Source organism: Bombus affinis, chromosome 17 (genome assembly GCF_024516045.1).
Source record: "Bombus affinis isolate iyBomAffi1 chromosome 17, iyBomAffi1.2, whole genome shotgun sequence".
In the NCBI taxonomy this organism is placed as follows: Eukaryota; Metazoa; Arthropoda; class Insecta; order Hymenoptera; family Apidae; genus Bombus; species Bombus affinis.
In genome coordinates this window covers 6,204,268-6,230,769 of record NC_066360.1, presented here as the reverse complement: position 1 = coordinate 6,230,769, position 26,502 = coordinate 6,204,268, and the positions used below count along the sequence as shown (strand labels likewise).

General features: G+C 37.2%; 1 protein-coding gene and 1 long non-coding RNA gene across 11 annotated transcripts in view; one reads left to right on the top strand and one right to left on the bottom strand.

Moving 5' to 3' along the window:
• Positions 1–26,502, bottom strand: part of LOC126926273 (fatty acyl-CoA reductase 1-like) — a 285,326-nt gene that overhangs the window by 147,689 nt on the left and 111,135 nt on the right. For 2 of the 10 annotated variants that reach the window (XM_050742546.1, XM_050742538.1), the window contains exons 4-5: positions 10,988–11,171; positions 10,522–10,707 (exon numbers count right to left, since the gene is read on the bottom strand). The exons of 5 other annotated variants lie outside the window; for them this stretch is intronic. In XM_050742546.1, the coding sequence (XP_050598503.1) occupies positions 10,522–10,707; positions 10,988–11,171 (370 nt within the window). Of the gene's footprint in view, positions 1–9,948; positions 10,102–10,173; positions 10,429–10,521; positions 10,708–10,987; positions 11,172–26,502 lie in introns of those variants that run through there. 3 more of the 10 variants (XM_050742540.1, XM_050742542.1, XM_050742539.1) reach the window with 3 other exon arrangements.
• LOC126926304 (uncharacterized) overlaps positions 1–26,502 on the top strand; it is a 137,358-nt gene that overhangs the window by 65,192 nt on the left and 45,664 nt on the right. The gene's annotated exons all lie outside the window — the stretch shown is intronic.

Genomic DNA, 26,502 nt, shown 5'->3' with positions numbered 1-26,502 from the left:
GTCTTTCTTTTTTAAATAAAGTTTGATATCTCAAAGGTGGTTCGAAATAGTTTGCTACGTACGATAAACTTCGCTTAACTTTCAAGAAAATATTATTATTGTAATTGTAAAGTGTTAAGAACTATAATTATTCCGCAAAATGAAATAAAATTTACTTTTTGAGGAATAATACAAGAAAAATCGATTTCTGGAGATTGCGAATGGCTTTTATAATCTTACGATTGAAAGAGTGGGGTTTCGGAGTTTCGGAGAACTTTGTTGGCCACGTTCAGATGATAAAGGGGTTTTGTCAGATATGTAACACATGCTTGATGACTCCATTTATGTAGAATCGACGAAAACAAAGATTATGTTATAATATCGAAAATTCGAATTCCAGGTGATCTGTATTTTGCAGGAATAATTGAACTTTATGAATGTGAATTTTTATGAAAATGGTGTAACATTTTACAACAATACTTGACGATATAATTCGGTGAAATTTAGTTACTTAGTGATAAATTACGTACAGAAACATACACGGTATATATATTGTAATTGGAAAAATCACGAAAGTTTGTAATTAACTTGTAATTAACAAAGTACCTTGAGGCCCCCGCTTACGTGAGTCCCATGTGGAACTGCCGAGCTCGGTTAGCAGGTCGCCGGCCGGCAGTGACGTGGCCGTACATCCACACGATAGTCCCACCAATGATTAAGGTTGGTACCACGGGCGGGTCGAGTTACAGCCCGGAGGGAGTATCGACCCCTCTGCTCGGCCAATCATGGGTATGGACTCGTGGTGGCAGTGGTTGATGGCCAAGATGCTGGCAAGAGGGCCGAGTTAAGGTGATTGGCTCCACCGAATGGCCTTCGGCGGGAGAGCAGCGTCCCGCCTGCTCCGGAACCGTCCGGGGAGACGGGAGGGCTTAGAATGTGCCCCGTTCGACCTGAGACGAGCGACAGCCCCTGCAGGCTTAGCTAATCCAGGGAGCAAGGCACTGGTTGCCTTGTGCGATGGTTGGGCGTTTTCTCCAACTCCGATTGGTCCAGGGGACCCGGATACTGTATGGATTCATATCTGAGGAAAGCACCCGTTACCAAGGACAATTACTAGTCTATCTCAAGCTGCGAAGTACGACAGGTCTCGCTATAAGCAAACCATTAACCAAACCTTGATTGTTACATTTTCGTTCTTACTTGTTGATCGTTGATTGTAATCGTTGCTTTTAAATTTTTTATTAAACTTTTATTAACAAATCCAGTGCAGTTTTCCGTATGCACTCATTCCAACCACCTCTATTCTCGTAATAGAAATAGGGGATTAATCAGTTCGTGGCGTCGATTGTTTAATCGTAACGAGAATTTACGAGTCTCGTTGACGCGTTATCTCGCGATCGCGTCTCTCCGCGAACGGTTGAAACACTTCTTTTTATATTGGTCTTTACAGTGGACTTTCCTTCAAACGTTAAATACAATATAAAAGTTTTCTACTCTTTGGTAAATTTATCATTGACGCATAACTGAACAACCACTCCATGGGTGCAGAAGAAGACATTGGTGTGTTATATCAAAGAAAATATACGCCGAATCAATGGATTGTCCTTTAACATATGCCAATCACGACGAAAGTCACAGCGGAAGAAAATTTTGTGATTTCCAATCCTGTATTAATAGAAACTCAATTATAAGTTTTAGATTGTGATAATCTAAAGTCGGAAAGGTCATCATCTACGCTATCAATATCCTCTGACGGTCGCTAACAAGCATAAAAAGAGGAAGACAAGTTGCGTAAAAAATTACTTCTATATACGTTATCGCAATAACAATAAAAAAATTATTTTATCTGTACGTACTTGTCAGCAACAATCGTTTTAAGTTCTGCATATAATTCTGGTGATAATAATGGTGACTCGTTTCGCTCTAATTCGGCCATCGAGATTTGAATTGTGAAAGCGAGAACTGCGGTTTATTACCCTCAATCGTGGCAAAAGAAAGAGATGATTCCAATCTTGTATAGAAACTCTTCAATAATCCTTTAACTAATGGCGTACAGTACTTGTATTACCTTTTATTAATGTCTCTAACCTTTTCGAAACATAAAGCCGATAACACAATGCCATAATGTGGTCCTTTTACTCCCTAAATGACATCTAAAACTTTTGCTAGTGCTGTTAACCATTGTAGATACTCATCAATATATTTAAATTCAATGCCGTTTATGTTTCTCATGAATCTTAAAAATTATTTGCAACGAGATCGCATAGGAAATTCCATCTTGCTATTCCCCGTCTGTTCAAAGTATGTCTTAATGTATTTTGCATTATTTCGGCAAGCTTAGGACGTGCGATACATTTCCGTAATGCATTCCATTTGGACATAACATTGTTGTTAATTAAGAACAATCTGCCACATTTTTCACACATGCCATCAATTGTAGTACATAAACTTAAAGTATATGCACGTCTAAAATGTTGTAATAAACACGGTCTGATATCCAAGGTGAAAGATGCATCGTCTTTATCGACAGTTACATAATTTTCATCTTCATGATTCAGTACTTGATCTCGATATTTCTGATATAGATGCTAACGATAGTTTCTCAATCTATCTATCACATTCAAAAGTATCTGTACGAATGCTAAACAAACGAAATGCATTTACGGAGTTGTCTGTAATTACTGTTTTTAATCTATTAGAACTTTAATCGAATTCTAAGTGAATGTGACAAAGAATATCAGTAATCTTATTAAAACTGTGTACGCCTTTGTATCCCTTACATGCTAAAGTTGCTGACTGCTGCTGAAATGCAATTCAATGTAAGCAGTGTACAATAACACCGAGGAAACTCCTTCTTCTATTATACCACGCATTGTCTGTAGTGCATACATACTCGCTTATTATTATTAACTATGTTTCTACGACTCATCATCTCAATTGCGCTTCCATGCTCTTTGATTCCAACGTTTCCAAAAATAAGTCGAAGTCACCGACAGTTGATAAGGCTGCCATTCAATGAACAACATATTTGTGATATATATGCGTTACATCGTTCATCTAATGATCGTTCCTTTGCTTCTTTGCTCATTGTTACTTGTGAAGAGAAATGTGTAACTAAAGCAATGTACGAAATTTTCTTAATTTGATTAGATTACTTGGTTTGTTTAAGATAATCTTTATATTCGTGAAGAATTGCATCGTTATGTTTACGCTTTCAATGTTATATATAATTAAACGGTGAAGATGATCCTATGAAGTCTACTTGTTTGCAAACTGTCAACATTAAGCTAAATTAAAATTGTTATCAATTCTATTCACAGCTGTTCCTTCAGCCGATGTCACTGATGCCTCGAAAACGTTCTGACATTCAATGCAATGGTTCATATTTAAATTCCATAAAAAACATATTGGTAAACATTATGTAATTTTCCAAATGCATCACTGCAAATGTTTCCTATATTATTCCTTTATCATAAAATACTTTCGCTCTCACAGTTCAAAATATCGATTTCTCATATTTACAACTTGTAGGTGATTGGTACTATTCCGTTGCTGATAACATATTTATGTATGTAGTATCGTGGACAAAAGGCCTAAAATATCTGCCGAATCGTAAACAATGTCGCGAGAGCCGCGGCATCGTCGGGTACATCAATGTGTCGTCGGTCCTTTTTAAGTGGATAGTTTCGTGGAAAGGGCCCGCGTGACCCTGGCCACGGGCGTTTCGGGACACGTGTCTCGAACGGCGGGAAAAGACAAAAAGACGTTAAAGGCAGTATGAGTTGAAAAGCCGGAGAGGACGGATGCAAAAGGTGTGCAGAGTGTGAAGTGAGAAGCGAGAGCGAGCGAGTGTAGAAGCCGAAGAGTGTGAATCGGGAAGTCGGAAGCCGCGTATGAGAATAAGACGTACGACAGCATTGTGATCATTTCGTTGCTTCGAATATTATTAATTAAATCAAAACATCATTACTTGTCCTTTTCCTCTAAGACCCATTTAGTTACTACATGTATTACGTTGTTCTGCGTCGAATATTCAGTTAATGCAATACAAAAGGTCAAGTATGCACATGATTATAGATTTCTTTTTATTTACAAATAGTTTACAATCAATTTTCGCATTGGGAATTTTTAGTAAGTTTCTCTGGCGTGGCGCAGTGACGTGGCTAATTATTTATAATAAGTTAATAAACTCAGTTAATAAACTCATTAACTTATTATAAATAAGTATAATTTATAAATAATAATATTATAAATAAGCAAATATTACTCATTGGAAATATCTAGCTGAATCTAGTGCTTAGGTCTAACGGATAGTGTTTTCTTAGCCTGCGGATCTGGCCCGACGTATTAAGTAATTTAGTAATTAGCAGGTTTCGATGTTTGTGTAAAGATATAGAATGGATTCGGAAATACAAATAATTCCCTTTATTTAGCACACAACAGTTATACATATATCTTATACTCTAAAGACCTCGAAATCCTACTCGCACGCACGCTTGTTATCAACCGACTCTTCCAGGTACTTCTAACGACTGACTCTTGTCTTTTGTCTCAACCAAGACCTGGAAGTCCTCCGACGCTTACACACACATTCACATGTACAGTGTAAATGTATCATGTTCCCAACAGTTTGTTAACTCTTTTGATATATCTATTAATACATTTTGTTATTTCTTCTTCGACTGTGGATATATTGAGGTCGCGATGTAATGCTTCGTTGGTAACATACCAGGGTGCATCTATTAGAAATCTTAGTATTTTCAATTGGAAGTATTTTAGTGTTGGAATTATTTGCTGTTCCCAATAGTTGGATTCCGTAGGTCCAGACAGGTTTTATTACGGTCTTATAGAGCGTAATTTTGTTCTGCGTGCTTAGGTTGGAGCGACGGCCAATGAGCCAATAAAATTTTTTGGGTTTGTCCCTGAGTTATTTGGATTTATCTAGGATATGTTGTTTCCAGGTTAATCTCCTGTCCAGAGTCATGCCCAGGTATCTGACTGTGTCCTTGTTGGGAACTGTTATATTGTTAATGAAGACCTGTGGGCAGGTTTGTTTTCGCAGCGTGAAGGTTACATGTGTGGATTTTTTTCATTAATTTTGAAGCCCCATTTGTCGAACCACTTTTCCATTGAGTCGAATCCTCACTGGAGAGTGGATGAGGCTATTGTCGGGTTGGCGTGGGTCACTAATAGCGCTGTATCGTTAGCAAATGTTGCTATGGTTATTTCTGTTGATATTGGTAAATCGGTAGTGTAGATGGAGAACAGAAGGGGTCCGAGGACACTACCTTGAGGTATGCCGGATTCTATTGGGAATGTTGCGGAAGTGGCGTCTAGGCATTTAACTATGAATTGTCTGTTGGTTAGGTAGGATTTTAAGATGGAGTAGTATGGGTGGAGTAGGATTTTTTTAAGCTTGTAGAGTAGCCCTTCATGCCATACTTTATCGAATGCCTGTTGGATGTCTAGGAATACGGCTGAGCAGTATTTTTTCTTTTCAAGGGTTTGGCTGATCATGTGGGTTATGCGGTGGATTTGCTCTACTGTTGAGTGTTGTTTTCGGAAGCCGAATTGGTGATCTGGGAGAGTTTTCAATTCTTCTAGGAGTGGAAGGAGACGATTCGTGAGCATCCTCTCGAATAGTTTAGACAGGGTAGGTAAGAGACTGATTGGGCGATAGGAGCTGGCTTCATATATTGGTTTACCGGGTTTGGGGATGAGGGTGATTAGTGAGATTTTCCACGCCTTAGGAAAGTGTTCAAGGCGGAGGATGGCGTTAAAGATTGATGCGATGAGTGCAATCCCTTTTATGGGGAGTTCCTTGATTGCTTTATTTCCTATTAGGTCGTGATCTGCTGCTTTCTTGGGGTTTAGGCGACTGATTGCTTCTATGATCTCTGCGGAGGTGAAGGGTTCAATAGGAGGGGACATTTGGAAGGGAGTGTGCAGGTATTCGGTGACGTCCGCTGCAGCTATGGAGGAATGGGGTTGGAATACTTCAGTCAAGTGTTTGGCAAATAGGTTGGCTTTTTCTATAGGGCTACGCGCCCATCCACCTTGCGGGCGGCGGATTGGTGGTATTATTTGTGGGGGGCGCGTGAGTTTCCTGGAGGCCTTCCATAGTGAGTAGTTGGAGTCGGCTGTGGGGGACAAGCTGGCGAGATATTTGTGAAAACGGTCATTATTGTACTTTTTTATGGTTTTGGATAGTTTTCTAGTTGCGTTGTTTAGTTTGCGTTTGTTCTCCGGTGTTCTATGGGTCTGCCATATCCTTCTTAGTCTACGTTTTTCTGCTATTTTTTTTAATATTTACTGGGGATATTCGTGTTTGCTGATGGACGTTTTTGCCGGTGTGGAGAAGCGGATAGCGTTTATTATGCTCGTGTTTAGGTATTCCGTGGCTGCTTCGATTTCTTCGTTGGTTTTTAGTAAAGTTGAGGCTGAAGTTGTGTGTGTAAAGACTTCTCTAAAGAGCTGCCAGTTGGTGTGTTGGTTATGAATGGATCCGGTTATGAATTAGGTGTATTCTCGATGATAGTTGAACTGACTGTTACTATCACGGGGAAATGATCAAAGGAGAGATCAGCCGAGGAATTGATTTGGACGTGTCTTGACGAGATATTTTTAGTTATGAGGAAATCAAGGAGATCGGGTATTTTGTTTGTATCGGTGGGCCAGTGTGTGGGTTCGTATGTGGTAAGGTAGTTGAGGCTGTTGGTTATTATGCTGTTGAAGAGGTTTTTGCCACTTACTGTAATCAGAGTGCTGCCCCATTGGGTGTGTTTGGCGTTGTAGTCTCCTCCAGCTATGAATCTATTGACCAGGGTGTCCAGGAAGTTATCAAAGTCTTCTTTGGCGATGGAGTGTCTGGGAGGGCAGTATACAGCTGAAGTGGTGATTGTACCATGGCGGTCTTCTATTGCTACGTTTGTTGCTTGGAGGTAGTCTTTCTGGAATGGTGGAAGTTCGTAGTGCTTAATGTTTGATTTGATTATGATTCCGGTGCCGCCGTGGGCCTTTCCGCTGGGGTGTTGGGTATGGTAGAACTTGAATCCGTTTATGTTCAGGTAGTTTTTGTCGGTGAAGTGGGTTTCAGATATGAGCATTATGTCGATTAGCTGGTGTTTTAGGAAGAGTTCTAGTTCAAGTTTGCGTTGCGCTAGACCGTTGGCATTCCACAGAGCTATGCGTCTTGGTTTTATTTTGTGTCGGGGCGTATTAATTCATCCATGATGAGTGTTAATAGCGATAGCAAATTGTTTATTTGCTCTGATTGTTTTTCTATTAGCTTTTCAAGCCTAGAGACGTTGTCTGTATTAGATGAGTTGGGGGCACTATTTTGGGGAGGATCACTGTGGCTATTTGGTGTATTTCGAGTGCCTTGTACCGCTTGGGCATAGGAGGTTGAGGGAGTGGTGAGTTTGGTAGGGCTGGGTGTTTGATTGGATGGGGGGATTGGGGTAAAGGTGAATTTCGGCGAGCTGGGTGTTTGGTAGTTTACCTCTTTTGTTCTAAGTTTGGGGTACTTGTTTGAGTACAGAGTTTTGTAGGCTGAGCAGCCTTTGTATTTGGCAGGATGGTCACCTTGACAGTGGATGCACTTCGCTGGGGTTTCCGGTGATTTCCTGCATTGGTCGGTGGGGTGTGTTCCTGCACATTTGACGCAGCGGAAGGTATGGTTGCAGTATTTCTGCGTGTGCCCGTATCTTTTGCACCTTTTGCATTGCACTATCTCCTTTTTGATTTGCGATGGTTCGAATTTTACGATGGCGTTCATTAGTCGACTGGTGTTGTAGATTTCCTTGTTGTTGGGTTTCTGTTTTAGATCGATAAAGAATAGGGATAACGGGTCTTTTGTGACTCTATGCCTTATGTTGCTGACATTGATGACTTCGTGGCCGAGTTTTGATAGTTCGGTTTTTAGCTCGTCGATGTCTGCGGAGTGGTGGATGTTTCGTAGCACCACCCGAAAAGGTCTTTCTTCTTTGAGTTGATAGGTGTGGAAATTGGCGTTCAGGGCCCTAAGTGTCTTGATGAGCTTCCTGTAGGCTTCTGGATTTGTCGGCAGGATTTTGACTTGGTTGTTGGTAATCTTCAGGTTGTAGTCCTCCTTGGAGATATCTCTCTCTAAGGACTTGATCATTGTTTGGATGTCGATGACATCATTAACAAATATTGGTGGGGGAGGGGGGCTTCTCTGTGCGTGTTGGTTTGGTGGCGGGCCTGCGATTTCCATGGCGTCGTTTGAAGATTCCAGTATTGCGAACCTATTGTGAGTGTTAATTTGTGTTGTTTGCTGTTGGTTCGAGTTTGTGTTTGGTGGTTCAATTTTGCGTTTTTTCGCCTTATTGGCGTCGTTGGCGCGTGGGGATCTGTTGCACTTCTGCCACGGGGGGAGTAGTGCGGGGTAGTTGTGAGTTTGCGCGGGCGAGCCTAGTGGTGATTGCTGGGCCATCATCGAGCTAGCTATTTCAATATAAATAACTAGTCGTGAGGCTATGAGGCAAGGTTCGGGTAGGGGTTAGCTGCGTAGGCTTTTCTTCTCTCTGGCGGATAGGAAACACTTGGGAGGATAGGAGCACGTTGTGTTCACTTTCGACGGTTGGGTGACACGAGTTACTTTCGAACTTCACTGGGCACTAGATACACCTCTGCACGCTTCGGCACTCAACAGCGAACTGCTCACCTGCAAACTGATTTTAGACACTTTGTAACACTTTAACTAACCAGTTTAGCAGAACATTTAATGAAAGCCTTAAATAAATCCAGTAGAAAAGAAGAACACTGTTGAACAATACGCTAGTTATGATATATCCTTTTCACAGCTCACTGGACTGAATAATAGGAAATGATTCAATTTCTTGGACTTCATCACGTCGATACAAAGGCAAAGAAGTGGATCGAAAGTTGCTGTATTTTATGATATAGTAGATTGTAATGCGACAGAGGGTACCTTCTTTCTATTTATTCCCGAGATATTATCTTGCCTCGTGACTACTTTTGATCTCCTGTCTCTGTTGGAATACGATATTTTCAAAAGGTGTGAAGGCGTAATATTTATAAAATTAGTAACTCCTGAAACATTTTAATTTAAAATATTCCTTTACCTCGTGTGCTTGTTCACGTCCACCTCTTCATACAAGGTATAAAGGACATAGAGAATCTGTTCCTTGAAAGTTTCAGATTATGCATCAATCATTCAATATGCATTACTGAATAGTAAATAATTTTCCAATCTTTGTATAGTTCTTACTACTTGGTATAATTTTCATTAATTTTTGTAATTTGTAATTACAAACTTTCGTGATTTTTCCAATTACAATATATATACCGTGTATGTTTCTGTACATAATTTATCACTAAGTAACTAAATTTCACCGAATTATATCGTCAAGTATTGTTGTAAAATGTTACACCATTTTCATAAAAATTCACATTCATAAAGTTCAATTATTCCTGCAAAATACAGATCACCTGGAATTCGAATTTTCGATATTATAACATAATCTTTGTTTTCGTCGATTCTACATAAATGGAGTCATCAAGCATGTGTTACATATCTGACAAAACCCCTTTATCATCTGAACGTGGCCAACAAAGTTCTCCGAAACTCCGAAACCCCACTCTTTCAATCGTAAGATTATAAAAGCCATTCGCAATCTCCAGAAATCGATTTTTCTTGTATTATTTCTCAAAAAGTAAATTTTATTTCATTTTGCGGAATAATTATAGTTCTTAACACTTTACAATTACAATAATAATATTTTCTTGAAAGTTAAGCGAAGTTTATCGTACGTAGCAAACTATTTCGAACCACCTTTGAGATATCAAACTTTATTTAAAAAAGAAAGACAAAAAGCTCTTTACGGTTTATGACGTGGCACATACATGACTTTGCATCCTTTCTAAGCATTATCATAAATGAATTTATTTAGAAGTGAGGCGGGTGAAAATACAAAATGAAACGGATTATGAGCCCCATCTTCGTAAAATTATATTTATATTGTTTTTGCTTAAAGGAGAAAAACGTAACGTTCAAATAGTCAGTACACAAAATATAATATTGCCCAGAGCAAAATTATTATACCGAATACTTTCGTGATCTGATGTATCCAGTACAACCTGAAATAATCGAAAATATATGTATTTATATCAGTTCCTATTTTTTTAATGCGAAGATACTTCTATACACACATTGATAATCGTCGTCGGGCTATTGAGTTAGAGTCTTCTTTCAAAATAAATTTCTTAATTCCCATCAGGTAAATTGCAACATACTTCTCCCAATTCATATCCCGTAAATCTAGTTTGACCATATCGCTGTCGTTCAACATTTTTACTTTCCTCGCTAAGTCGGAACAGTTATCTCTTTGGAAAGTCCATTCATGCAAAATGAAATATTGTAGAGATGTGAACAGCTTATTACCATTTTTGAGAAGTTTCATCAATCTGAAATATCATTTTTAGTTATTATTACAGATGAAGATAGAAGCTATCCCCGAAAGATTGTTCTCGTTGTTCGAGGGTTGGTAGAATACTCACATTGGTTTACTACCTCGAAGTCTTAAGAAGTTATCTATGACGAACGCAGGCAAAACATGCGGAATTACACTGCGAACGTTGTAAATATATCTATTAGCTATCATTGGACAACCCGGGTACCATAATGTATCGTTCAGTGGCGTTTCTATACTACATTTCACCATGGTATCTTTCATCTGACCCCATCTTGCGAATTGAAACAAATTACATTTGTACCAATAATCAAATTAGGCTTAAAGTACAATTTATTACTATCCGAGTATCTCAGGAAATATTATGTAATTAAATAAGTATTACATTACATCACTATTTTCCTAAATTAACGTATTAACGAAATGAAAGTGGACTTTTGTATTCTACGTTTGTGTGCGCTTCCATTGTCCACGTTACTTAAATAAACTGAAACTTTTGGAATACTCTAACAATCGAACTACATTAGTTGAAAAAAATTCGTAATAAATATTACTTAAAAAGGCATGCGTTACTCGTGCAGTTGTATACTTTAACTTCATGATCACGATGTAACGTGACATGCCATGCAGTACATATTATCATGTCGACTACGAAATCGACAGGCACTACATCCAATCTTGCATCTCTTCTACCTCGTATCGCTGTTGCACATCCTTTGCCGATTAGCAGAAAGGTACCTGGTAACATTAAATTGATTTAGAAATTATTTGTGATTTTCGATTAGCAGAAATGTAACGCTAAATACATAGGAATAAATTCTCGTAATAGTAAGCAACAACAAATTTGAACTATAATAATGATGATCTAGTGGAAAGCCTCTTATTTAGCCTCTAACAAACTAACCGATTAACTCCAATATTGTGAAATGTAAGGAGTATTGAATTACTATTGAAAAAGATCTATTAAAGTACCTGTAAGTCCAGAAATATTCTCTATCCAACCAGGACATGGTTCTTCCAAAGAGGCACCAATTACGCTTGGCCGTACTATCGCAACTGGCAGATCTTTGCACTTGCTTGCTACAATTTGCTCTGCTAAATTCTTACTGAATGTGTATGTGTTTGGATAAGTTTTTAAAATCTTTTTTTCTATTTGGTTGATCGACGTTTCGTCGAATTTGTCACACATATCGATCACCTCTGAAGGTTTCAAGCTCGTGCTGCAAAGTCAGTAATAAGTGAACGTATTCTTCACGATATAATTATAAATGTAATATTCGTAAACCATGGAACAACGTTCGCGTATAATTTATTCTTACGTATAAACTTTTTCCTCAATCTCATGTAGATTCGCATTACTAAAGGCTGTGCTGACGTGGACGAAGCTAATCGGATGCTTTAGTTCGTTCCAAAGCTCGATGACACGAAGAGTACCCTTCGTATTGACATTAACAGCCACGTGTAACGGCTCATTGAATCTCACAGTGGCCGCGGCGTGAAACACTATGTTTACTTTCTCTAACAACAGATTTCTATCTTCTCGCGAAAGACCTAAATCCGGCAGACTCACATCACCTTTCATGGGATAAACTCTGCTCAAAGCCGTGGGGTGTTTTGCTTTGATGACATCGTAGATCTGAAGATGAAAAATTACCAGTTCAATTCCAGAAAAGATATTTAATCAATTTGGCTTTTGACAGGCTTAAATATTGAAAGAAACAAGAATAATATTTACGAACGGGATCATCTATCAGCTTCTTAAATCGTTGTTCTACCGTTTCGTTATTTTTTGGACGAATTAGTATAAAAATAGCAGCGACGCGTGGACACACGCGCATCAGTTTTTCCAAAAGACATATTCCTACGAATCCGGTTGCCCCAGTTACAAGGATCCGACTACCGGCGTAGAATTCCTCGAGAGAAATTATCTTATTCAGTCCTTCATCGGTCACATTTTCACTCGTTTCTTTATTAATTGTATCCATGTTTCAGACTTGTGATCTTCACACTCTCAATCCTAATATTTGCCATAGATTAGCATTTCCAACAAATAGTAAGTGGATAAATGTGTTAAATAATGTAATAAACTGATTATAGTTGATAACATCTTATATATCTTTTTGGAGAAGTCTACAGATAATATTCACAAAAAGAAACATAATTCAACAATTATGTTTTCGTTTTGCATGAATCAAATAATTGCGTTATGTTAACGATGCTTCTAGTGTAATGTATAAACACTTTTTTTACACAGTAAAATCGTTCACCAAAAAGGGAGCTAAAGGAGGGTAAAATAGCTATGCAATGCATGAAATAGAATTTTTCTTGTGGCTGTACATTAATTTGTATTATTGCACATTACTCCATAAAGCGATATCGTAATTGATACTTAATTAATATTTAATCTTTACGTAGTTTCGTTTGAATTCATTTTTTATTTTATTTTATTTTACAATACCAAGCCTTGTGTTTCAGAAATTGCTGTTTTATAGAAATTTGATATGTTAAATACTGTACACACATATATGTATATATATAGTATACGGGTGAAGAAAATTATTATATCGAGTAATAACTAGCAACAATTTGTGAAATTTGATATTTGTAAAATTGAACATAAAGTCTTTTTAACACTTGAATGTGATGACAGGATGTTTATGTTATAATTGGAAGAGATATTTTGCCGCGTCTAAATAATTAACAAGTACGTTTGTAAAAAAAGTGATAAATAAAATAAGGGAAATATATTTTACCTCAATATAGAATATTTTACTCGAACTTAATAATATTATTGCGTAATACATAATGTGTCCACTACCATTACATAGTTTCTCTTATATAGAATCAATATTACATATGTATATTTCAGTTTATTTGGGTTTGTTTCAATTTATTTTACAAACAAGGGACCTCTACTATTTAAAATATAATATGACTAAAATATCTTAAATGTTTAATGTATTCACCGCGGAGCATATTTTCATCTTTCATAAACCAGAAAGGTCGAAGACAGTCCTTAACAATAACTTATGAAAAACCCTTCTTAAACTCAACTTTTGCCAATAAATAGCCGGAGTTTCATGCAACTATCACACGAAGGCGAATGTTCCGATCACCTCTAATGACTAGTTGTAAATTACCGAATAACCACAATAATGAACCATTTTTACTGAATAATATGTAAAATGCAAAATAAATATTTTAAAATTCAAAAACTTCATTTAAACTATTGCAGTAAATTATCCGATAATATTTTTGATATATATGATATTGGTAATGATGAAAACAATTAATAAAAGACACAATTCAATACAGAATAACAAGGAATCACCTGTAACCTGTTGCTACTTCCACTGCTTATTCCTTATCAAAGATGGAGCAATAATGCGTCTTCACGATAGTAGATCCCGAAAAGTCTGTCACTATACTGTAATGATCACGATGTAATACTCCTTTGGATACTCGTACTTTTAATAACACCACCCTACCACTGAAACTGTATTACGTCATACATAAATGATTCGATTAACATTTTTATCTCCAGAATAAAGCAAAAAATAGATTTGAACGTTTGAATTTTACTGACATTCTTATTGCTTATAATAGTTGATTAGTTAAGATGAAGGCGAAAATATTTGAATTGTAAATTCCATTTCATATTACGAACTACTTGTTCTACTGGCATTAAATAACACACAGTCAGTGTGAAACTGATAGTATTCATGCAATGCTTTAACATAAATTAAAAGTATGGTAACATCGTTTAGCAAGAAATTCGTAGGAAATTAAAAATATATACATATTCTTACAATTCTTCAAAATAATTTTCAAAAAAAAAAAAAAAAAGGATTCTATACCTATTCCTATGGTGAGAATATTAATAATTATCTAGCTAATGCTATATATATATGTATAATATTACATACAGTTAGCGCTTCATAGGATACAATGTATATATCATAATATAATATAGTATAATCATTTAAAGAAGGTTTCCCTTAAAAAATGGAAAAACATTTTTAGTAGTGTACTCATCAATTTGATAAATTCAATACCACGATATTTGCAAAACATAATGGAATCAAAAGGAAACTTTACTAGCAGAAAAATGTCGGGAATGGGGAGGGCCTGCTTTTAATAAACCTTGAGACTTGAAGAACGGCGCGAAATATTAAACACGTATTCTTTTATAGTTACGGTAAATCAAGTTTATGAGGGGCAATCATCTTCTAAAATTCTAGCCCAAAAAGGCTACCACGAAACAATTAAAAATAGACAAAAATTTGTTAATAAACGTGTTAACATATAGGAAAAGTACTACAGTTAATAAGAAATTTCAAAATTGTTTGAGGAAATTACATCAGCCATGTGTATTTGAACAATTACGACATCAATGCATATGATAAACAAAACTTCCTCTTTTTGTCACGAACCGTACTATGTATTATGCATTTCGGATTAGCGTTCGGTTCGTGGGCGTGTAACGAATCTTCATTCGTACCAGCCATCGTTGTTGTACAATAGACTATATTTACGGATATAAATATTGAATTTTACAAAATTTGACAAATAACCATGGTGATTAAACACTCGAGATGTTAGTGATAATGTTCTTAGGTTCAATAACGAATCCACGGCCAACGGGGTAACTCTTTGTTAACCGTAGAATATATTTTGAAGCACAAGGTAACGTTTGCTGTGACGATCGGTATAATAATGCACGTAAAGACGATGTGTAAAACTCTTTAATACGATCGTAAGAACAATCGACTGATGGGAATTTTCCTCTCCTTACGATAGCGTTTGTTCGTTGCATCTTGCTCGGAAATATCAACAAAATTTCAGCCGCCGTTGCAAGGCAGACCAGCGTAAAGCTGACATTGCTCCTGCCCGGGGTTTGATTGTTAATATAACGCGTATCCCACAATATTGGCACTTCTCTGTTAGGTAAAAACATTCATTTCGTGACCATGGCTATATTCGGTGATCAGTTGTGTCACCTCGAGCCCAAGCCCACCGTCACAAATCTCGGGCAAACATAATAGGATTGAATCATAACAACTATTTCTAAGTCTTATCATTTATGTACAGCTATAATAAATAGTCTAGACTAAAGTATTGGGGATCCCAAAAATTCCGAAAGAAAGGCCCCGACGTCCCCTCATCTCCGACATGCATATATATTTGGTTTTCTCATTAATTAATGTAAATATCCTATTTATGTTCTGCCATTTTATTTTCTTTTATTGCGACGGCCGACATTAACGCACCTTAATAGATAAATCTACGATAGTAGTAACCATCGAAGCTATCGTTCGAGAGTTTATTGAAACTAACAAGCATTATAATTTTCTTATATTTTATAAATTACATGCATTTTATTGTGAGCAAATTTCAGTGGTGTCAAATATGGTGAACGAGATGCTGCATAAGAAGCGGGTTTGCATTCTGTTCGCAATAATACAAACGTTTCATTCAAAAATTTACGAACTGGTAGACGATGACGTGAATCGTAAGCAATCGTGTATGGAATAGGTAGAGTTTACGCCTGTGCTTTAACTTTATACTGATTTAAATTTGCTACGAGATCGTAAACGTAAAAATAGCAAATATTGTGCACATGTCATTGATGCCGGCATATAATTCCATCCTTGAGTAAAGGCTACAATTAATCTGTTCTTCTTTAGGAATGCACAGCCGATTGGAGCTTTAATGCGGATTAAAACGTCGCAATATTAAGTTCTTGCTCACCAAATTCACATAGTCACTGTAAATCGTATCATTGGTTAACTTTTTCTCTACATGTAAAAGTCTTCCGTTATATCTGTATTCTGATATACCTACAATTTTCTACTGCTTCATCGATAGTAGGATATTTTCCTTAGTAAAACTAAATGTCAATATGAACTTTAACATTTGTTCCACAGAGAAGGGTTCATTTGCCACCCATGATTCTTTTGAGATTCTTATTCCTCGCGACGAGTGGAGTACATAGCAATAAGAAAGTTAGATTTTGAATTTCGTGGTCAAGATCGTTTTTGAACAAATTATTTTTTACAAATCTACACCGATCCGAGAGAGTAAAATTACGATACGATAGATTCTCTTTACACTTACTCCTTGCACGCCCTGTACAATATAAATATATATTAAATATTATAAGAATTACATTATATGAATAGCAAATCTGAACGAACGCAGCATTGAATGCGCGAGTAGAACACAGAAACAGAAAAAAATAACAGGAAAAAGCGCCAATATATTCACGAATCATATGAACATGCGAATGCATTCGCTCAACGTTAGTTTCTACTTACGCATGATCGGCCACCTTACGACGCGGTGGTCTGGAAATGAAGCATAGTCCCATTTCTATTTAATAATCACAAATCTAATCACAGATACACCCTCGCACTAACGTAAACAATGTTTATTCAAGATCACTGTCATCGCACCGTCCTCTTAAATTATTTTTCTTGTTATACATACGTCGTGACAAAATGATTTAAAAAAATCATTTTCAAATCCGTGAAATAGCATTTCGAGAAATTTGGCCACTCACTTTTTCCTGAAGCGAATAACGTAGAACTGTAGAACAGCTACATCGTCTCTCATTTCGATGACTTTGAACACATTACCGGGAATATGACTGTGAACAACTTTTTCCTGTACATGTAAGTGTTGGACGGCTATAATTTCTGAGATATTCGGAAAAAATTATCGATAACAGTTTTAATGAGTTCTACCAATGTATAATGTATATAATTATACACAATTGTGCATCCGCGACAGCGTACGCCCTGGTATTTGTTGCCCGTCCATCTTTTGTTTATAGTATATACAGGGTGTTCAATGTAAAACAACTTAAGGGGTGATTCTTGAAGCTAAAACAAGACGAAAATCAAGAAGAAAAAAATTGCGTTTTCGGTTTTATTTTTGAATTATTGACAATTAATAATCGGCCGAAATATCACCGTGCTCGAGTAAATCTCCTTACACGAACTAAAGTATTATAGAGTAGCTCAAGCAGCGGGGTACACAGTGATCATCAAATCGTACGATAAATGGGCAGCAGTTTATCTTATACTACAAACTATGACATTCGGAAATGTAAACCATCCCGCGTAAAGTTTTCTAAGAAAACTCATCGGTTATGCTTAGTGATTAAAATGCATAACTACATATCGTAAATCGCTTTATGATATTTTCGAATAGAGAGGTTTAGTGTCTCCTCTAATCCTGTGTCTCGATAAATAATTAATAAACAAAAGCACATATAGACAATGTTTTTACAAACTTCACACATGTTGGAAAATCGCACATATACCGCGAGTATGCAGACTATTCACAAAAAGTCGTAATGAAAATCGAAATATCTAGAGAAGAACTACACGTGCATTAGGTATACTTGAGCTGCTACTAAAGGTGGCGGTACATTGTTTTACATAAACAACAAATTTTCATATAAATTACTGTTCATTCTACATTATAATATTCAAATATATATACATGAAATAATAAATGAAGAAACGCAAAAAAAGCAGCAAAAAAATTATTTAAACTTATACTCGAAGTATTAGTTAAGGTATCGTTTCATGCACTAATGTATAACATATGACAAATGAAAAATAAAATTTATCCCGTTGAATAGCTCTTTTAAGTTTTTGATTTTGTTGACGAGATGGCACTATCCTTGCAAGGAAGTTCTAAGCAATTTTAAACACATCTGGTGAGTAGCCCATTCTTTTTCTCTATACACATGCTTTTAGAACATGTATATACGTGCATTTAGAAAGAACACCTCGAATATCACATATCAATTTTCTGTGAGCAGTCTGTGTACAGGATTTTGGGTGACCCTCAGTTTACGATGCGGACACCACAATTGCCTTTTTTGGGAAAGTCCGAAGTTCCTACCTCCCAAATTGTAAACACGAAGATGTGCACCTCATCAAGAAGCTAATTAACACACTAGGTGCTCGATGGGTTCGCTCTAAAGTAAACAGCTGGTATCATTCAGCAACACCAGAGAAGAAGGAATAGTTTCTCACCTCACAAAAAACATAGTGAGTAGGAAAACCCTAAGACAGAGCTAGTATATGAGAACCAGACGAGGTTTCTTCAGGGAATCTTAAACAAGTCTTCAAACAGTCTCCAGCATAAGTCATACTCTGTAATATTACTCTGCATCTTTAATCTACTTCCATCTTGAGCGTTAACAGCGTTCATGGTTCGCGATATCGATGAGTTGCAACCTGACTAGTCGCCATCTAATTGGGAATTCGCATCAGTCTGCACACTCGCGGCACGTGTGCGATTTTTCTACGGTGTGTGGACTTTGTACAAACATTTCTTATATGTGTTTTTGCTTACTAATTATTTATCGGGGCAAAGGATCAGAAAATTCCATACAAATTTACAAATCTGAATGAGTAAACGGGTTTAATCTATAATCGATGATTTTTCTTAGAAATAGAATACTACTGTACGTTTTTTATTACTATCTCGAGAACTAATAAACATCCGAAGCTGAAATTTTCCATTTGCTCGCCGCCTTCCCGCAAAATTTATGTTAATCGGACACTGGTGCTTTTCGAAACAATATCTATTACGATTAATAATTCTTTATGAAATATAACATTTCTAATTCTTCCAATTGAAAAGTTTAAGGTTGATTGTGTTGTTGAAAACATTAGAATACGGAAATTATTCCAAATAGTTTATATATTAATTTGCTCGTTTCGAAATAATCGATAGGAAGTCAAACGCGAAACTTGACGAAGTACCAATGAAGATATGCCATGAATTAGGCTGGTTATTTTTACGTAGGAAACGACGTTAGAGTTTAATCAGTCGCTTGTCAATATTTCTCATTTGCCAGACTGTGGCATTTATTACTCTGCATGATTGTGTGTTATTTTCCACTATTGTGTGTATCAGTGTCGGCGCAATGATATAATGATAAGTTCAATTTGCCATGATGGAAGAATAGATTCTAATAACTACATTAATATGGGAAATTCTAGTAACATCTTAATAACATTTTATTCGGGAAGTTATACAAAATTTATCATGTAAGGTATTAGTAGCGCTGATTGGTATCCTTATAATTGCTTTCAAATTTTGACGATATGTTATTTAATATATTATCTATACATTTTTTAATTTTCGTAAAGGCTACCATTACTGAAATGAAGATATTCGTCTTCAAAGTTGGAAGTTTTAAAATGTAATCAATGTAAGATAATAAACGGCAATAAAAGTGACTTTTAGATTAATTACGATACAATCTTCCTTGTTAAAAGATTGACATATTTAAACAAATTTCAGCTCCGACCTCACCGTTTTCGAATAATAGTAACGGGAAATATGTAATATCACCAACTTCAGCGTTTAAAATGCCGTGTATATTGCAATGCAAAGTCGTTATTCTGTCCATTTCGAAATTGTTTGTTGACATAAAACAATTGTTAAAACAATAAAACAATTTGTTGTGCGAAAAGCTAAGACATTTTATGGGTTCTTCAAGTCCTAGACCGTTTTATTTTTGACTGATATTACCGTCGTGCTATAAATGCAATAATTAATACTCAAACTTGTTGGTTTGGAACACTACATATAATTCTATTAATGTTTTAATATGTGATTTTATATTGTGTTAAAATTAAAAAATCACAAATAATAAATACACTCTATAATACAACAATGCACGTATAAAGTTGCAAACTACATGTAATAATTCAGTGATAATGCTCACACTAGAAATCTGTGTGCGTCTGTGCAAGTTCATTTTCTTGGAATCTTCAGTAAAGGAATATACTATCCAAAATACATAAGTAGGCACTTGTCACAAATGTATTTTCGCTTTTTGTGTATCGAAAAATTAAACCGTGTTAGTGTCTTGATTTATCATTTTGATAACAAATAAAATGTTCTTACACAACCTATATTATGTAATCTATGTAATCTATGTGTATTATATAATCTTATGTAATCTATGCGCTTTATGTAATCTAAGAGATTTACTAGTGGATGTTAAGAAGTGCAGGATAAAGAAAAGTTCAGTGCTGAGGCCACAATAATGTTATTCTACAGCCTCTGTGTAGTGAAGATTAATATAAAAATGTTGCCGAAAATTTGACCTTGACCTTGAAATTCCAGATCAAAAGGTCATATTTTTCTACTTGTATCATATTCTACTTATCAGAGGGACCAATTTTGTAACAAGAATTATCAATCACAACTCAACCATTCTCCTGCAAAATGATGTTGCAGTTTTCTGTACAGGTCAACACAAAGTGAGAATGATTTTCTGATTGTGAATCTAAAGAAGAAATTGTAAATGGTGTTTTGTTTTATAATGTGAGAAAAATTGAACCAACACAGCAAAAAAAAACTGTATCCGCTGCTGAAAATTACAAATAATGGAACCATATTTTCCATTATTTATGGTTCCATGCCATTAGAGAAGATATTTCTTTTTCTATGAAGATACAATGGTCCCTGAATCTACGGGGTACTTTTTTTTTACGCGATTACCTTTTTTACGCGGTAAATTATAACAATGCACTCATGCATTATCACTCATGCATAATATTATTCAGTTTCAGTGGTAGGGTGATGTAATTAAAAGTATGAGTGCCTAGAGAAGTATCACATCGAATCAGTTCCGCCTGCGCAGGCGACCTAAATGGACGTGCGAAACAGTGCTCCAGGTTTTTTTATATATTAGAATATTTACAATCAATTCTCGTTGAGAATTTACGGTAACTTCATTTGGCGTGATACAATGACATGGCTTATAATAGTTTTATACTGTTGGTTCTAGTAGAAACTAAGGATTTAATCTAGAGGGTATTTTCTTTTTAGTCTGCGGATCTGGTCCGTCGTGTCCAGTAGTTGGGCGATTAATGGGTTGCGGTGGTTGTTGACTCTTGTGTTGTATCTGCTTCTGGACTTGTGTATTTCATCTTTGACTGTAGGTATCTTGAGGTCAGGGTGGATTGTTTCGTTGGTAACATACCAGGGTGCATTTAATAGAGATCTATTGGAAGCGTGGGAGTATATCAATGATGGAATTACTTGCTGTTCCCCATAGTTGGATTCCGTAGGTCCAGACTGGTTTTATTACAGCCTTATAGAGCGTAATTTTGATCTGCGCGCTTAGGTTGAAGCGACGGCCAATGAGCCAATAAAATTTTTTGAGTTTGTCCCTGAGTTGTTTAGATTTGTCTAGAATATGTTGTTTCCAAGTTAATATTCTGTCCAGAGTCATGCCCAGGTACCTGACTGTGTCCTTGTTGGGACCTGTTATATTGTTAATGGAGACCTGTAGGCAGGTTTGTTTTCGCAGCGCGAAGGTTACATGTGTGAATTTTTTTTCATTAATTTTGAAGCCCCATTTGTCGAACCACTTTTCCATTGAGTCGAGACCTCGCTGGAGAGTGGATGAGGCTGTTGTCGGGTTGGCGTGGGACGCTAATAGTGCTGTGTCGTCGACAAATGTTGCTATGGTTATTCCTGTTGATATTGGTAAGTCGGTAGTGTAGATGGAGAATAGAAGGGGCCCGAGGACACTGCCTTGGGGTATGCCCGCTTCTATTGGGAAAGTTGTGGTAATCGCGTCTGCGTATTTAACCATGAATTGCCTATTGGTTAAGTAGGACTTTAGGATGGAGTAGTAAGTGTGTGGTAGGACTTTTTTAAGTTTGTAAAGAAGCCCTTCGTGCCATACTTTGTCGAATGCCTGTTGAATATCAAGGAATACCGCTGAGCAGTATTTTTTCTTTTCGAGGGTTTGGCTGATATTGTGTGTTATCCGGTGGATTTGCTCTATTCTGGAATGCTGCTTCCGAAAACCGAATTGATGATCTGGCAGTGTTTTCAGATCCTCTAGGAATGGAAGTAGTCGATTCGTTAGCAAATTTTCGAATAGTTTTGACACAGTGGGTAGAAGACTAATTGGGCGATAGGAGCTAGTTTCGTGTATTGGTTTTCCGGGTTTAGGGATGAGCGTAATTTGTGACGTTTTCCAGGTTTTGGGATAGTATTCAAGGCGGAGAATTGCGTTGAAGATTGAAGAAATGAGTGCAATCCCTTTTACAGGTAGTTCCTTAATTGCTTTGTTACTTATTTGATCATGTCCCGGTGCTTTCCTGGGGTACAGACGATGGATTAATTCAGTAACCTCTAGAGAAGTGAAAGGTTTAATGGGGAGAGACATTTGGAAGGGAAAATGCAGGTATTCTGTTGTTTCAGGAGCGGTATTGGAGGAATGTGGTTTGAAAACGTTGGATAGGTAGTTGGCGAAGAGGTTGGCCTTTTCTATAGGGCTTCGCGCCCATCCGCCTTGCGGACAGCGAATTGGTGGGATTATTTGGGGGGGGGGGGACGCGTGAGTTTCCTGGAACCCTTCCATAGTGAGTAGTTGGAGTCGGCAGAGGGGGACAAATTGACGAGGTACTTTTGGAAACAGTCGTTTTTTAATTTTTTAATGATTTTGGTTAACTTCCTGGTTGCGCTGTTTAGCTTGCGTTTGTCGTCCGGTATTCTATGGGTTTGCCATACTCTTTTTAGTCTTCGTTTTTCTGTAATTTTGTTTAATATGTAATGGGGGTATTCGTGTTTATTGATAGAAGTCTTGGTAGGTGTTGAGGAGCGGATGGCGTTTATTATACTCGTGTTTAAGTATTCTGTGGCAGTTTCGATATCTGCCTTTGTTTTTAGTGAGATTGAGGCAGGGGTTGAGCGGTTAAAGATTTCTCTAAAGAGCTGCCAGTTGGTGAGTTGGTTGTGAATAAGGCCATTAGGTGGGTTTTCGATTATTGCTGAACCGACTGCTGCTATTACGGGGGAGTGGTCGGAAGAGAGTTCAGTCGAAGAGTTGATTTTGAAGTATCTGGGCGAGATATTTTTGGTTATGAAGAAGTCGAGTAAATCGGGGATTTTGTTAGTGTCAGTTGGTCAGTATGTGGGTGAGGTAATTGAGATTGTTGGTGGTTATGCTTTTCAGGAGGTTTTTACCTCTTGCTGTGACACGTCTGCTGCCCCATTGGGTATGTTTAGCGTTATAGTCTCCTCCAGCTATGAATCTATTGCCTAGGGCGTCATAGAGGCTGTCGAAGTTCTCTTTAACAATCGAGTGTCTGGGAGGGCAGTATACTGCTAAAGTGGTGATTGTACCATGGCGGTCTTCTATTGCTACGCTTGTGGCTTGAAGGTAGTCTTTCTGGAATGATGGAAGCTCGTAGTGCTTAATGCTTTGATGATCATTCCGGTGCTGCCGTGTGCCTTTCCACTGGGGTGTTGGGTGTGGTAGAAGTTGTAGCCGTGTATTTTGAGGTAGTTTTTGTCGGTGAAGTGGGTTTCGGATATGAGCATTACATCGATTTGCTGTTGTTTTAAGAATAGTTCTAGTTCAAATTTGTGCTGAGCTAGACCGTTGGCGTTCCACAGAGCTATTCGCATTGGTTTTATTTTGCTTCTGTGCGTATAAATTTGTCCATTGAGAGTGTGAGTAGTGACAGCAAGTTGTTAATTTGCTCAGTTTGCTTCTCGATAAGTTTTTCGAGTCTGGTGAAGTTGTCTGTGTTTTGTGGGGTGGGAACACTATTTTCTGAGTGTTCACTGTGGGTTTTCGAGTTGTTTATGTTTCCTTGTGTTGCCTGATCATAGGATATTGTTGGTGTGGTGAGTTTTTGGGGTCTTGGTTCTTGTATGGTCATCTCCTTGGGTCTCAGCTTTGGATACTTAGTATTATGTAGTGTTTTATAGGCTGAGCATCCTTTGTAGTTCGCAGTGTGTTCTCCTTGACAGTGGATGCACTTCGTGGGGGTTTCTGGAGATTTAGTGCATTGGTCAGTGGGGTGATTATCTGCACAGTTTACGCACCGGAAGTTATGATTGCAGTATTTCTGCGTGTGGCCGTACCTTTGGCACCTTTTGCATTGTACTATCTCTTTCTTTACAAAAGGTGGTTCGAACTTAACTATGGAGTTCATCAGCCGGTTGACGTTGTAGATTTCTTTGTTATTTTCTTTTTGTGTTATATCTACGAAAAATAGCGATTGTGGATTTTTTGTGACTCTATGTCTAATGTTGCTGATGTTGGTTACCTCGTGGCCAAGTTTTTGAAGTTCAAACTTTAGTTCGTCTAGGTCGACTGAGTGGTGGATATTGCGTAGCACCACACGAAAAGGTCTTTCTTGCTTGAGCTGATATGTGTGGAATTTTGCATTCAATGTTTTTAGCAACTTAGTTAGTTTTCTATAGGCGTCTGGGTGGGTCGCCAGAATTTTCACGTGGTTGTTGTTAATTTTTAACTTGTAGTCCTTTTTGCCGATATCTTTTTCAATGGTCCTTATCATTGTTTGGATGTCGATTACGTCGTCAATGAATATTGGCGAGAATTCTTTGGGTATGGGAATTATTTACCGTTTCGGTTGTATTCATGGATTCTTCCGTAGTCTCCAGTATTGAGAATCTATTGAAGGTGGTCACTTGGCTGGCTGGTGGTTTAGCTTGACTCTTATTCACATTTGTCTTGATTGGTTCCAGCTTGCATTTTTTTCGAGTGATGGTCGTTTACCAGGAGAGATGTGTTGCCCCTTTGCTACGGGGGAAGAAGAACGGCGGTGTTATAATTTAGCTCCGGAGAGCCTGTTTGGAATGTTAGGGCCATCATCGAGCTAGTTAATTCAGTATGAAAGAACTAGTCGAGAGGCTGTTATCCTTAGCTAGGTTTGTTGGATTCGCTTTCGATAGATGGACGTCACGTGGAGTTTTGTGAACTTCACGGGGCACTGGACACACGTCTGCACTCTTCGGCACTCACCAGCAAACTCGCGGTATGAGCGTTGGCTAAAATAAGTAATATTTTTATTTGTCTTTGATGGTCAAAGAAATAGAATATTTAAAGAAACATGTGTGTGCCAAAGTGAAAATGATATAATGTATGGTAATGGTCGCATGATACTAAAACATTGCAATTTCTTCATGCTTAGAATATAGATTATTAAAAATTGATTGTTAAGGAAGCCGAATTGATTTTTTTGGGATTACCTTTTGTGCAAAAGGAGATTAGGGTGTCATTTATGACTATTTATGCCTATTTCGAATATTTTGATTATGTTGGCTAGGAGACATATAATATCGCAGGTTTGAGAGCAAGGAGCGGTCTTTATTTTTTTTCTTTTGTGATGACTCTTAAAATTATTAAGGAGCACTGTATAATAACATTTTATTCTGTTGGATAAGTGTTTGGGCACAATGTTCAGGATGTCGTCAAAACCGGATGATTTTTAACTGTTTAATTTAGAGAAAATGATTTTTATTCGGTTATAATTTGTAAAGTAGTTCATTTCTGTGTCTGGTTGTTTGAGTTTGTCCGAGGTGTTTCCATTAGAAAATATGAAGGTTGTCTTATTTAGCGATATGTCTGGCTCTATTTTATTTTTCAGTTTATTTGTTTCGGAGATAATAATTCTGTTTAATTATCCTCGATCCATGTGTGCGTTGTGTGTGTGTGTTTTGGATAAGTGAGTGCCGATAACGTATAGTTTTTCCGTTTTTTTACATATCATGAAATAACTAGACTTCATGTCTATTGATCTGTATCGCTATACCTCCATCTTGGTGGAGGGGTTCTTTCTCTGGAGGCAGTTTGCAAGAAGAGATAGAGTTTGGTTCTTTTAACCTAAAAGTTTGATTTGTCTGTGGAAACATGCTAACTGAGTTATAATAGATTATATTATATTATAGTTAGACATATTTCTTTTATTTTGTTTGCCTACCTTCTCTTTTATCGTAAAAATAATTGTATGTTAGATTGTGTATTTTGGATAGCACGTAGCTTTTGTCTCGTTGTAGCTCGCTTTCGCAGTCATTCTCTTCAACATTCGTAGCCTCGCATTCATCTATGTATCGTTCACGCTCTTCCCGCGATGGATCCCACGCATTTGGGGCGCCTTCATATGATAAACGTCATCTTGTGGGCGAATATGCCGTTTGACGATTATCTTGATAACCAATCAGCGTGCGGATTTGGGGCCTTCCGTTTTGATCCTTGTTG